General features: G+C 31.2%; 4 protein-coding genes and 1 long non-coding RNA gene across 8 annotated transcripts; 2 read left to right on the top strand and 3 right to left on the bottom strand.

Moving 5' to 3' along the window:
* Positions 1-804: 804 nt before the first annotated feature.
* Positions 805-5,738, bottom strand: LOC113792723 (innexin inx2-like). 3 transcript variants are annotated; one of them, XM_027342756.2, is made up of 5 exons: positions 5,476-5,738; positions 4,969-5,151; positions 4,488-4,553; positions 2,139-2,626; positions 805-2,082 (listed from the first exon to the last, which is right to left on the bottom strand). In XM_027342756.2, exons 2-5 carry the CDS (start codon positions 5,096-5,098, stop codon positions 1,687-1,689), a joined length of 1,080 nt encoding a protein of 359 aa, XP_027198557.1. In that variant the 5' UTR covers positions 5,099-5,151; positions 5,476-5,738; the 3' UTR covers positions 805-1,686. The 3 variants fall into 3 exon arrangements, with proteins under 3 accessions (XP_027198557.1, XP_027198486.1, XP_075680821.1); XM_027342685.2 differs by having other exon boundaries at positions 5,227-5,738; XM_075824706.1 differs by having other exon boundaries at positions 4,969-5,738.
* On the top strand, positions 3,449-4,639 carry LOC142646275 (uncharacterized). Of its 2 annotated transcripts, XR_012847235.1 has the most exons (4): positions 3,449-3,822; positions 3,880-3,937; positions 3,994-4,284; positions 4,443-4,639. It is a non-coding gene; the product is annotated as an uncharacterized LOC142646275 (long non-coding RNA). The 2 variants fall into 2 exon arrangements; XR_012847234.1 differs by having other exon boundaries at positions 3,994-4,639.
* Positions 5,739-9,699: 3,961 nt separating the features above from the next.
* Positions 9,700-12,293, bottom strand: LOC113792531 (endoplasmic reticulum-Golgi intermediate compartment protein 3). The gene is made up of 10 exons (XM_027342467.2): positions 12,012-12,293; positions 11,792-11,950; positions 11,616-11,735; positions 11,432-11,558; positions 11,151-11,368; positions 11,052-11,083; positions 10,870-10,966; positions 10,232-10,302; positions 9,975-10,176; positions 9,700-9,903 (listed from the first exon to the last, which is right to left on the bottom strand). Exons 1-10 carry the CDS (start codon positions 12,154-12,156, stop codon positions 9,824-9,826), a joined length of 1,251 nt encoding a protein of 416 aa, XP_027198268.2. The 5' UTR covers positions 12,157-12,293; the 3' UTR covers positions 9,700-9,823.
* On the top strand, positions 10,403-11,024 carry LOC113793086 (reactive oxygen species modulator 1). Its single transcript, XM_027343091.2, has 2 exons — positions 10,403-10,684; positions 10,745-11,024. The coding sequence occupies exons 1-2, from the start codon at positions 10,551-10,553 to the stop codon at positions 10,851-10,853; spliced, it is 243 nt and encodes an 80-aa protein (XP_027198892.1). The 5' UTR covers positions 10,403-10,550; the 3' UTR covers positions 10,854-11,024.
* A 42-nt stretch (positions 12,294-12,335) lies between the features above and the next one.
* On the bottom strand, positions 12,336-14,359 carry LOC113792433 (protein ABHD1-like). The gene is made up of 4 exons (XM_027342354.2): positions 13,891-14,359; positions 13,672-13,838; positions 12,807-13,591; positions 12,336-12,744 (listed from the first exon to the last, which is right to left on the bottom strand). Exons 1-4 carry the CDS (start codon positions 14,140-14,142, stop codon positions 12,554-12,556), a joined length of 1,395 nt encoding a protein of 464 aa, XP_027198155.1. The 5' UTR covers positions 14,143-14,359; the 3' UTR covers positions 12,336-12,553.
* Between the last annotated feature and the right edge of the window lie 175 nt (positions 14,360-14,534).

Raw genomic sequence — 14,534 nt, forward strand, 5'->3', positions numbered from 1 at the left:
TTGGCTGACTGGCCTAACTGATTAACTGATCTATCATCATAATCATGATTATGATGCAAGCAATGTTCTAATCAATTAGAAGATAGAGTAAAAGAAAGTAATCAACAAACACCTTATGGATGAAAATCATTCAAACGCATCCAAATCATTCGTGTGTAATAATTAAAAAATTGTTTGCCCCGAAAATAATGGAAAAAATTGCGAACAATATTCATGTCATACAATCATTGTCACATGATCTACAATGAAAAATACCATTGTACAATTGGAGAGAAAAAAAATTAAAGAGTTAAATCAATCAACTGTATCACTGTCATCTTATGATTGATCGATGAAAATTATCTTCAAGTATTATTATAGCGGTAAAAATTATTTTTCTTTCCCATTTAATTGTAACAAATTATGGATATGGATTTCAAATGGAGAAAACGAAAATTCTCTTTAAACACAAATATTGTCAAATCGGTAATTTTTTTCTTCCTTCACCTCTACACCCCGTTTAATAGTTTATGTTATAGCTGATTCGTCAAATCAATAATAATTATTATTCGTCACATTATTATGAACATTGTAATTGTTATGACCAAATGTTATAAGATCCAGAGGTGATTTTTGAAAAAAAATTTCATCATCACTTTAAAAATTTGAAATGTTAGAAAAAATGAGTAAAAAAACACAATTTAACAGCATCAAGCTAATTCAATTCTAATTTGATAAAAATGATTTTTTTAAGAAAAATGATAATTTTCAAAAAAAAACAAATAAAATTATTAAACATCCTAAAAAGAATCTGTAGGTGTGATATATTTGTACTCAATTTAATAATTAATTGATTGCTTTGATGATGATGATGATAATGATGATGACCATCAATGTTTGATTTTTTTTTTTTGAAAAAAATTTGTTTTCACAATTCGTAATTTTGGTGTATGTGTGTGTATTGAACATGCATGTGTTGTATAATATAATATAAAATCATAAAATGTTTTCAAAAAAAGGAATAATTTCAAAATATAAAATATATGATAATACAAATAGAGCAAGAGAGGAAGGAAGAGAAAAAAAAATGTTTCCAAAAATATAGTAATGAATTCAAATTATTTTTCTGCAATTTGTCGTAAGGAAATTACAGAAATTCAGATGTTTATGTTTTGGCTTGGCTATCAGAATAAAATGTATATTGATATAGCAATTAGAATGACGAATTGTGTTGAAAATTTTCATGTCCACATATCGACACAGATAATAATAGAATGATAATATAAAATATATATGGAAAGATATCATGATATATATTTAAATTGTATAAATGTAGGGGAGCATGGTATAAAATCACAATTCTTTTGTGTGGTGTATCATTAGATGTATGAATTTTTAATTGAAAAAAGTGGCGATGATGATTAACATGAAAAGAAAAAAATCTATGATCCAACATAATATGGCCTTATTAGTTGATTGTTTTTATGCGTTCCTTTCTGTTTGGTTTGTTTTTGGTTCGAAAAAGGTGTGTGTTTATAGAGTTTCGTGTGCATGTATGTTTAAAAAGCGAGAGATAGGAGATCTTTTTCTTCATTATTAAATTTTTTGGTCGTTTTATCGTGGTTCAACAATAATATTATTGAAATTGATCGTCATGCAAGAATGTATGGTTGGCGATTTGATATTGAATTCGGAATTTTATCTTCTCTAACCCTCTTTATCCATTTCTAATTTACTGGACAGATCAATTAATAGATCGCGAAAATTGATTGGATCAATATTTTTAGCAATCATATCAATAAGAAACCAATCGCCAACTTGTCCACGGCTAAGAACATTACGAATCAAGTTTATTTCAGCAATACGGCAATGTGAATGTGTAGCCATCAAACGGATACCTGGATATAAGATGGTCAATGCACGATACACTAAACCAAGTGCGCTAGCGATAGCCATGAAATAAAACCAGAACCACAAGAATATATAGATTTTTTCATTTACAATGTTGATTGGTAAAATGCACATAGCATCATGTCGTTGAACATCACCAGATGAGCCATAACGATGGAATGTACATTTGGTCAATCGTGGAAACACTTTTATCTGAAAGAAAAAAAAATATTATTTTGATTGAAGATAATTATCATTTCTATGCTCACCATTGGATCAAAACGAACAGACCAGTCCCATTCAGTGAAGTTAAGAACCTCCCAGCCATAACTGGAGAATTCGCCGCCCAAGAATCGATCCATTACCATCATCTGGATAATAACGTTGAACATGTTGAGCACTTCGGTGATTGTATGGACGAGGAATAATGTATTATGAAGTTTTTTATTACGGTAAAGGTAATAGGCAACAAGATCAATATTTCGCATACGATCCTCATCCGGAAGAATAGGCCGATCTAAACCAAGCATAAGATTCTTAACAAGACCACCTTCAAACGCTTTCCATAGATAACGAGGAACACAAAAGGCTAACGCTTGGAAGAAAAGCACAAAACAGACCCATTGATAGTAGGCATGATAAACACGTTTTTCATTCGGTGTAGTTTTATCCACACCCGGATATGGCACTTCTTCACCGACACGTTTTTTCCATGCATTCTCTATGGAAAATGTCGTATGAATCCAACAATACGTATCTATAACCGAAAAAATATAGGAAATGAAAACCAAAATTATTAAAAAAATGACCAAACAAAAATAAAATTAAAAAAATATATAATGAATGGGCACAAAGGCTTCTTCGTCCTCATTTAATCATCATTATCAACAGACGAAATATATCTTGTTAAAAGGATAATCCTTTAGGGAAAAAAACTTGGACAAATACAATAACCGAAAGGAACAAAAAAAAGAAAGTTGATCGAACCTTGATCGGGGTCAATGGATTGCGCAAACGAAAAAGGCAAGAAAAATGTTGTTGTTAACGATGATTAAGATCATCATCAAGCTATCCAAATCAAACAAACGCGCATGAGTGACATTTTTCATCATTTAAAATCAAAATGAAAAAAAAAATTCATTTTTTTCATTTTTGAAATAAATCAACAATAATAAATCTTTTTTTATCATGATTGTCAGTGGTTTGCTTGCATAAAAAAATACATTGATATCCTCAACAACAAAAAAAATTTGTTTGAGCTAGGCTATATCATGAATGATGATGATGATTAGTTTGGTAACCAATCAAAAATACATTGGCAAGCGAAAAAAAATGGCCGAAACTTTTAATCACTGTCATCATATGGTCATTTGGTTTTCATAAGCTGCTGCTGTTTGCTAATATCAAACATTCATCATACGAATATTAATTAGTTTTTTATGCATTCATTTCACATAACATCGTTATTTTATAAATGAAAGGTATTGATTTTCTTTCTTGAAAACCGATATAGATGACATTTCAGATTGATCATAGTTAACATCCTAGTATCAAAATATGTGATCTGAATGTCTTTTTTAAACGAGATCTTAAAGAAAAAGATCAGATCACACATAAAACATACATTCAACAAGTGGTTGTGGTGGAAGTATCGAAGTAACTAATCAAAAAAATCATTCAAATTATTTTCTAAGCTGATAAAAACGATTTTGAAAAGTTATTTCTTTGATTACTGAAAAAAATGTCGTGCTTAAATAAAATAGGGGGAGGAAGAGAAGAAATTCAAGTTTTTTTTATAATTTAAAAAACATTAATTTTCTTTTAAACACTGTACCCACACAAACACACACTTACACACATTTCATCTATCAAATAAGGGAAAGAAAAAATCCGATTCTAATCATGTTGTTTGGCAAGCAAAAGAGAATAACTGTTTACACTTGCATTTCACAGGTATTAATGATAAATTTTTTTTTAATATTTTTTGTAATTAACATAACAAAACATTAGGATTTTTGTAATTTTAACCAAACAACAGCACAAATTGTTTCCAAGCTAAAACACCCAAGTAATTTGTATGATAAATGCCTTTGAATTTCATTTACAAACAATTCAATTCAACAGTAGCAGTAACAAGGAAAAACAACAAGTGGTTTATCTTTGCACAGATGTTATTATCGATGTTGTTTTTCGCAATCGTATAAACAAAACTATGGAAAAAATAAATTATTGAATTCTCTAATAATTAATACTTGCAAATGGTTCTTTGGAAATGGAAATATTTTTTCAAATCAGAAAAAAAACTTTTTCACACTTTTTATTTTTCGAAATAAAATATAGTGAATATTTTCATTTGGGCGATATCACTAAATCGAAATCGATTGAGGCGGGGGAGAGAAACAGAAAATCAGAACGGTTCGCATATTTTTTTCCCCTTTTTATCAAAGGGATAATTTCTTTTTTTTAAAACTTATCGCGATAAAAATCAAATTTACCACACGATAGTGACATAGTATTTTAATGGTGTCAACCATTAATGATTGAATATTTTGTTGTTTTTTTTTGTTTTTCAGACATAAACACAGAAATATAATATATGAACTAGATGATCAACATACCGAGAAGATTTGGTGGAATATCGTCACGAGAGATACAGTCGATTGGATCACCAAAATATTGTCGAGCTATGAATAAAATAAAAAAATAAAATTTTTAGTCATTTGTTGTCGTAGTAACACAATTTATGTAATTAAAATTTTGAATCTTGAAAAAAAAAGAAAAATCATAACATTTAAATTGAATAATTATCGATTAGGTTATTGAGGCCAATCGAACACAACTAGAAGAGTTTATTTGATGAAAAATTATTGGTTTTTTATTTAACAAAAGCCTTAAAATTTATTTCTTTTAGTAATAATAATAAGAAGAACGTCAGGCCGGACAATGTCCATCCGGTTACATCTTGTTAAAAAAGCCAGGTGTTGGTTTGTCTTATTTTCCTATGATTTTTTCTAGTCTTACTGCTTTATTTGATTTATGGAGGAATGGCAGAGAGAGGGGGTTTTGAATTTTTCATTACAAAAAAATAACGAAACATACCTGTTACCATCAATGAGAATGCAACCAATATTAGAACGGTAGCTTTATAATGTAATCGATAAATGTGATTATCGATTACACAGCTTTGTGGTTTAATAAATTGTTTCAACGAACCAAATAGTTGAAACATATTTGATTAATTTTGTTGTTGTTGATGGGATTGATACACAAATTTATTGATCACTATTCGAACAAACGAAAAAAAAAACATAAATAAATATTGAATTCACAAGAATATTCTTCAATGCACAAACGCACACAGCAAAAATTCCAAGCTAATTTTTCATTGAAATAAATGAACTTAAAACAAAAATTCAACAGGCGTAAAAGGAAATTTGTTTTGTAAAAAGCAGCTAGCCAGTAGCTGCAAAAAAAATTTGCTAGACAAATTTATTTATTTCACATCCAATAGATGATGATGATGATGATGGACAAAAATTGGAAAAAACAAAAAGGCAACAAAAAAAAATACTGATATTCAAAAAAAATATTAACACAATGACAAACCAATGGTTAGAATGAAATTTTTGTTTTCTGTCGACGTCAATGGTAACAAATTTTGATGGTTAAATTTCTTTTTTCGTTGATTATTATTTAACCACGATGACGATGATGATGATGATCGTCGTCGTCAATGGATGAATGGAAGTGGACTTTCAAAATTATGATCGTTGTAGCAGTGCAGCTTGGTTTGTTGTGTCCACTTGCCTTCTCTATCGATGATGATATTTCAGATGATGATGGTGATTATGAGATGACAGTGTGTGTTGCCGGCCTTCGGCCAGCAGCACGCACACTTGCTTCAGCCCGTAGATTTTGGCAGATGAGCGGCTACGCCGCCCATCTGCCAAATCTTTGGCTGAAGTTTTGTTCTTTTGCGATCGATCCAACTATTTATTCACTCGATACAATCAATTATTTGTTTTCTATCCATTTGTTTCGGTTTCACCGAAAATCGGTCCAAAAAATATTGGAAAAAATCGCCAAAGATAGCCACAAATATTGGCGCTTCACTTAGTTCCTCCCGGAAAACCTAATTGCACAAACCTAACCTAACCTGCTTAAGGCCGCGGTCCCATTACAATGAGACCGGGGCCTAAGCGTTAACAATTTTTTCTATCCCGAGGCAATTCGTGTTGCGCAGACTGTTGCGCACACTGACTATTTCTGCAGACCCTTTCTATCACATTTGTGTATTAAAAATTTCCTAACACATTTCTCTGTTAACGACAATTTCTTGTGCACCACACTCGAGAAGCTTCGCTTCTCGTGTTTATTATATAGATACTATATGAATGTAATTTTGGCCACATTTGATTCATTATACAAATATATTATGGAGAAAGAGATATTTTTTGAAGAGAAAAACCATACTTGTTCAAAGTTGATTTTGGGCCGTCATTCGTGTTTTGTTCGAGTAGCATATACATTAAATGTATGTTGAATGATTAGATCTCTTCAACAGCACACAAACCTGAATATAACATACAACGAATTGAATCAATGATTACGAACAACAAAGTAGTGCCAGGAAGGGGAAAAGAACACCAATAACGAGCTCATTGCAGCTAGCTCAGCAATTCTATAAACATACACTACATATAACAATGTATAAAGCTGATGAGTATAGATTTTAGGCCAAAATTGAACAACAATAACAACGACAAAGTTTAGCTAACTTTGTATTGTTTGTTTGCAGATTTTTATATGACCAAACCTTTTCAAAACTCTCCTTATTTCATCATTCATCATTCATGTGTGGCTGTCTTTCAGTTTTTTTTTCATTTTTGTAGCGCGCGGCAATATGGCCGACTTTGAAATAATAACGTACATATGAACGAACAACAGAAAAAAATTTAGCTGCTGGCCAAGATAGTAGTAGCCAAAATGTATATGAAAATCCAATCAAACTTGATATCAATGAATGAATGAATGAATATATTTCTGAATTTAAATGGGTGGGTGATTTGTGGGGATAAAACATATGAACACATGTGGACAATCGATTTTAGTATGGCAGTGGTAGATTGTGATGGTTGGTTGGTTGGAATTGTTGTTTTCTAATGAACTTTTGACATGACATGTGTTCAAAAAAAGTTCATGCACCAAATAGTTCATTCACGATTCCCAAAACATATTCCAAAAAGAGACCTGAACGAAAATTTCTTCAAGGCCAAATGGAATAAACATGGGTATATTAATTTGAAACTTTTAGCTATATTTTTTCAAATAGTAGTCGTTTCAAGGACATGAATATCACCTTTGTCCTTGGTACACCCACTCTGAGCATTCAAAAAGATGAAAAATTGGATCAACTAAAGAACAAAATTTTCAACAACACACTTGCCCTTTGGGTGATGATGGTAATTTTCTCTACACTTGGTAATTACTATTATTCAAAGGGTCTTTTATTGTTTTTGCCTCTTATTCGCTAAATATTAGTGGTACAAAGTCAAAAAAAATGGTTGTAACGTTATTTTTCTCATCAGAGTTGGTCATTTTATCGATAATTTATTCGATTGAAAAATGAATTTAAAGAAATCTTGAACACCATATCAGATTGTTAGTTTCTAGCTTTGAACGAAGTATGAATTTCATTTTTTTGAAGTATTTTGTTTTTTTGGTTGTTTGAGGAAATTGTTAGTCAAAATTTTTAACGAAAATCATTAATTTCTGTCTTAAACAAGAGAATAAGAATTCCTGTATTTATAATCTAACCATACAACAATATTATCATCTTTTTTTTGTTGGGTCGTTGATCGATAGGTTTAGTTCGGTCATTACAAGTTGAATTGAATCAGGACAAGTTATAAGCTGAATGGAAAAATTCTCTCTGCTAAATTTTGTTTTCTCTCATTACACACAATGATTACCACAATAGTGGCTCAAGGTTGGCTATTTATTTATTCTAAATCGAATCAGGTTAGATCTAGTTATCACTAGAATGTGGCACTTACATACATAAACATACAGTGATTTAGTGATGAATTCCACTTTGCGAATAAATGGATGATGCAATAAGTAGGGATTTTTTCTGCAAATGGAAATCTGGCATTTCATTGGTTGAATACAGCCAGCAAGTAATTTTATTATCCTTGATGATGTGTGTTGATGGTTGCAATATTCATTCATTGCAATGATGAATCAGGATCACAATGATGCAAAACAAACACGTGCTAATCACAGCAGGAAATTTATTTATTTATTTATCAATCAATAATCAGATTTGTTGATCATAATAATCATCTTTTTGTCTTGAATGATCATTCATCAAAATGTACAGAATTTCAACAAACAAAACAAAAAAAACAAAAAAACTATCAACACAATTAAAACACAAAACTACAATATAAGACGATAAAACGTATTATCATTGAAATGGTGCGATATAATATTTTTCGGCAAATGAATTGGTTGAATGGATGAAAAGAACGAAAAAAAATTCAAATGTAGCTGACATGCAGAAAGAAAAAAGGCAAAGACACATGGCAGGCAGGCCATCCATCGAAAAATCTGGTTCACCCGAAATGATTATGATGAAAGCCCTACCGTTGTCACCATTCATAACTTATAAAGAATATTACACGATAGTCTAGAATCTAGATACAATCAGCCAGATTCTAATTTCGGATACAATGACTTCTTCAGTCACATTTTAAGTCGATCACAACATACAGCCTATAAGCTTAAACGTAGAATTTTAGTTGAATTAAGTTGCGTTTTTTTCTGGTGTAAATCATTACACTCAAAATAAAAAATTCGCAGCAAATAAAACCATAAATATCCACCAGGATCAATGAAATATTTAAGCACCATCATCATAATCGTCATCATCATGATTGTATGATCATCAGATCGATGTTTCGAATCAATTGGTGTGAGTGTGTCAATGTGCCCATGTCATTGCATAATGATCAATGAAAATTTTCTTGACTAACAAAAAAAACACATATATGCGGAAGATAATGGTGGGATCCATCATCAAAATTGTTTATTTGGTTTAGGTCAAGAGTCGGCGCAATAAGGTACCGAAATGATTATTAATGAAACTTGTACACATTAAATTCCTAGGGTCATTCTGCGCACAGAATCCAAATTCTTGGGGTTATTGACTGGTGAATTGAACCAATCAAGCTAACATTATCATTTGATACGATTATATATGGCCATCAAATAGTGTATGGCATCGCCTATCATTTCAATGTGCATTTTTTTTGTCTATGGTAATCATCTCTATTTTCACACATGGACATTTTTTTCATGAATCACTATGCAATACACTGCGCAAGAATCGCCATAATCATTGAATTTGATCGAAAACAGCATATTCTTTCATACATACAAACACAAACAACGCCAAACTAAATGTTCAGGTCGTTGTTCGTTTCGACGGCGCAAAAACCATAAATGTTTATGAACACCAATGAAAGACAACAACGAAAAAACTTTTTGCTATATCATAAAAGCAACAAACATATCTAAAATGTGTGTCCCAATATTTGGGCTACTATATGAATTTTATTGAAGAATCCGTTTTTTCAATATGATCAACCCGGAAATTGTTTGCGTTTGTTTTTTTAAAGAAAAGTTACCAAAAAAATACCTACAGCCAAGGCCAGACTAACCAAGTTTTTCTCCATGAATGGTGAAGGGATTGAATTTTAGTTTGTTTTTTTTTGTTTTGAATATTTTTATTTCACTTTGTAAATTTAAACAAATTAATTTTATGTATTTAAATAAAGGAAGATTCTTTTGCACAAGATAATCATATATTTATTGACAAAAAATAATTAAATCTCAATATATAAACAAAAAAAGAAAAAAAATTATGCATTCTTTTGTAAATAAATGAAAATCAGCCCAATTTTCCAATTTGAATTTTAGCCCGTAAAGCTCGATGTGAATGATAGATAAACGAATCGATAATACTGGCCACTATAGTCACGAAATAAATGTTAGAAAATAAAAACAAATTCAGATAGCCAAATCATAAATAAACAACTTACCCGTCAATATACCACCAATTATTGCGCATAAATTGGTCAGGAAATGTAATGTAGATCGGTGTTGTTCACTATATTTGATTAACATTGGACCAAATTCATAGATAAAGAATACGCCCGGTAACCTTGCATCCGTTATTGCATCTAACGTTGAACCATATTCTTTTTTAAATCTAGTCACAGCGAATTGATTCGTTTCAATTTGCTGATTGTGACATATGATTAGTTGTTGAAGAAAATTTTCATTTTTTTTAATTTACCTGACTCCTGAGATCCTGATAGATTGTCGGTATAATTTTGATGTAATACTGAAATGTAGCTAAACCATGACCTAAAATCAATCCAAAAATAAAAAGTGAGGGAAATTTTTTTTTGAATTTCAAAAAAATGATGATAACGACATCTATGTATCACACCGCTATCAAAAAAAAACATGCGATGGATTATCATCATCAGAGCAGACATTCGCATGTGAATTTTTTGGTTGAGAATTTTATAATTGTTTTCCTTTCATTTTGATTTACTATTCTTTCATTTTCGTTAAAATAATAAAGTTTAATCAACAGTCACTCTAAAACTATGCCTGCAGTAAGTAATGTATACCAACGTGGTTATCAACCATCGTGCTGGGATCGTGTCAAATATGGTTTTATGATGGGTGCCTGTGTTGGCCTTGCATCAGGTGGATTATTTGGCGGTTTTCGAGCATTATCGTAAGTTCTATCATGTTTTAATGAAATCTCTGGTTTTCCAATTTTCATCTAATATTTTAGGATGGGCCTACGTGGTCGTGAACTATTGTCATCTTTGGGTAAAGTTATGATACAAGGTGGTGGTACATTTGGTACATTCATGGCAATAGGAACAGCCATTCGATGTTAATTCAACCTTAAATTACCTTGTTCACTAATGAACCAAACTCCATCCAATTGATTTTCAATGGTGTGAACTTTTTGTCCAAATGATAGATGATTGATACGGTGTGAAGTGTTCATCTATATTATATATTTTACAATGTAATAAAAATTTCCTGTTGGTTAGTTTGTAATCGAATTTTTGGTTTTGTTTTGTTTTGATTACCGAGATCAATTCGCCCAAGTTGATATCATGAACTAAAATGGTCATATAGATTTTAAAAAATGAAAGGATGTTTTTGAAAAACAAATGAATATTGCCTACCATGTACATGATGTTTCTCAAAACTTTGTCCAAGTGCAATATGAAAATTTCCAGCGATTTTATTCACTACGATCGAGCCGAATAATTGGCATCCTTCTTTGGACGTATTATTCATACTTATAATGCCTTCTCTTTTACATTGTTCAACATTGACAGGATCGAATACCCAGCCTTTAGCGTTATATGCTTCACGAACATCTTGACAAGTATTACAGCATCTATTATTTATTATGAAAAGAAAAATTTTATTTGATTCATCAAGGCCATCATTTAAAACTTACTTTTTAATCGTATCTTCAACACCATAACAACTTTCACATCGATTCGGATCTAATGTCGTTACAATTGAATCGTCAAGGCCATTTTGATTCGAGTTGATTTTCTTTGAACTTTTCTTTGTTACTATGGCTTTTGTTAACGATTAATAATAATTGATTAATTGAATAATTAGTAAGAATAACATACTATTGTCTTTCTGAGGCAGTTCAATAGGATCACCACGTTCATTTAATCTTCGTTTGAAAATATCATGTTGTATGTTAATATGTTGTTCGCCCGAAACATCGGTCGCATCCAATGACAAGTCTGTCGCAATAAAAATTTTAAAAATTGAACTTTGAAAATTATGCGATTCTAATTACGTGAACAAACGACATGAGGAAACGTTATATCAAAGTTGATTTTTGTCTTTTTTCCACTGGATAAATCAACAAGCAATTCTTCTTGAACAAAAGGCGTTAAATAATGATGTAATTCGAGTATAAATAATATAACTATCAATACGATGCTGATGATTGTCACTATGAAATCAATAATGTCAATATCAAATTTATCAAATGAAACTAGATCAAGAAGAATTACCTGTAGCACCACCAAATGTTTTTATTCTGAAATCCTCTAAAGTTTTTGGATAGGCATCCAATTTGACAACTGATTCACGAATCTTTTCGAACAAAGGTTTTACGTCCAATTGTGCATTTGATGTTGTTTTACGATGGGTAGTCATTGTTGTATAAAAATTTTTAATTAAAATCAAAATAAGTACAAAATATCACAGAATGATGTGGATGTAGGTGATATCGTCATCAAAGAAAATAAAAAGAATTCTGAAGTTAATATTGTGACAACGCTTCAATATTGTCTGCTGAATCCGAGAATAAAACGATACAATCGATAGTCACGTGATAAACACATGTTAAAAATGTTTTATTTTTCTAAATTTGTGATTTTAAATTAAATAAATTTATATTTTTAAAACAATCACATTTTTGATACAATTTGTCAGATATCGGTTGGTTATATAGAATTTCGAAAGAATGGAAAAACAAACTAAAAAAATAAATAAACCGATAAACACTGAATAATGGAGCAAACAATCAACGAAATTATTAGAATTGCAAAGATCACAATAGTAAATCGTGTTTTATATCAGACAGATGATATAATGCTCTCAAATATTGTTCAACTACTCGTTCAGAGTAGAATTCACATTTAAGATTCGGTAGGAATCCGTCCATGAAACCGATATGACCACCACGTTGTGTGACCAACATTGCTACATTTTTACTTTGAAGCACTTCATCCAATGGTAAATCTACAACGAATAGAAATGAAAATCAGTGAAAATAAATAGTTCGCTGTAATCAATTTACATACGTTCTAAAGGCATAAACATATCATCGGCAGCATTGATGCAGAATGTTGGTGTTTTAATGCAAGCAATCTTTCCTTTATGGCTGCTTTCGCAATAATAATGAGAAACACTTTCAAAGTTAAACATACGTATGGTGAATTTTTCATCAAATTCTCTTTGGTTACGGCATTTACTAACTGCATCGATATCGATGTTTGGTAATTTCTGAAATATCTCCCTATTAGCTTCAACAATGCCCACCAATGTTCGAGTGAGATGTTGATTTAGAGCAAAATTCAAACCTTTTTCCATACTGGCAATACCTTCCATTATATCCCAACAGACTGACACCATGAATGCTGCATCTACCAATGAATGATATCCCGATCTAATCAGATATCTTGCCAAGATGATACCACCTAACGAAATGCCAACTGCTATAATTTTTGCTCTTGGATTCGTTTCACGTAAGTGAGCCAACGCTGTACGCAGATCAGCATCATCGGCTGCACAATACATTCGAGGAGTCAATAAAGGAGTATTTCCTAGTCCTCGATAATTAATGACAACCACACGATAACCGATTCGATGAGCAATTGGAACCAATGACTTGATGTACTCGGCTTGTGATGATCCTGCTAATCCAGGTAGGAAAAGAACGATCGGTTTGCTATGGAAAGATTGTTCATGCATGGAATGTGTCGGCGAACTTTGTTCTTGACGATTCGAAACAGTTTTTGTTTCACTGCCATCAGGATTATACCAATCTAATGAGATCTGACCACCATCTGAAGTGGATAATATTTCTCTGTATATCAAATTGTCAAATGTGTCAATGTTAAAATCAGATGTCCAATTGAATTGTATTTGAAGATAATATAATATTACCTATGATATTTTAATTCTGGTATAAGACTGCGAAGAAAATTGGAAATAGGAGTGAGCAAATGAGTCTCATAGCACCATATTGTTGGCCAATAATTTTCGTTAACAATCGGACAATTGGCCTTAATGAACCATTTAAAACGACCTTCAGCGCATACGAACATTGGTTTCTATATTCGATAAGAATATCATATCAATGCTGTTTAGATCCTGGTTACTTACATGGACAACATTGCGAATATAATAGAGAACATAACATAAAAACAATAATATTGCAAAGAACGTTCGAGGATTGACCAGATAGAAATTGATCAAAAGATCAGTAGCATTGTTAGCCAAATCAAACAATATTGTCAACCAATCCGTTGGAGGTGAACGCAGCATTAGTTGACTGCTCAGCTCTTTCAATCCAAATTCAACACGTTCTGTGCTTATCCAAAATAATTCTGGAATTTGCCTCACCCAAGTTTCCATTATACGGAAATAATAACGGAAAAATTGCAAACAGTAACGGCAACAATGACAATATTAATAATGGAGAATTTAAAATTGGAACGTATTAACACTAACACACACAAACACAAAATCAACAATCCGTTATTGAGGATTTCAAAATTATAGAATAAAATATTGTTCGTCGTTATTGTTCATACAACATGATAACTTTATCACGGCACCTCTAGAATGAGGTATCAAGTTTCTACATTAGTCATCATTTATTGAACCATTATGAATGATTATATACAATTGCGATTGATATCTGAAAAGCAATAGAAATCATCCAATTAATTATAATCATTAAAAGCCATTGAAAACTATGGTTGCAAAATTAAGTAAACTTGATTACAAACACCAACAACAATCTC

The sequence above is a fragment of the Dermatophagoides pteronyssinus genome, unplaced genomic scaffold, assembly GCF_027571235.1.
Source record: "Dermatophagoides pteronyssinus isolate colony J.1.1.1.1 unplaced genomic scaffold, Derpt_VIB-CSIC_2022.12 sq0002, whole genome shotgun sequence".
Classification (NCBI taxonomy): Eukaryota; Metazoa; Arthropoda; class Arachnida; order Sarcoptiformes; family Pyroglyphidae; genus Dermatophagoides; species Dermatophagoides pteronyssinus.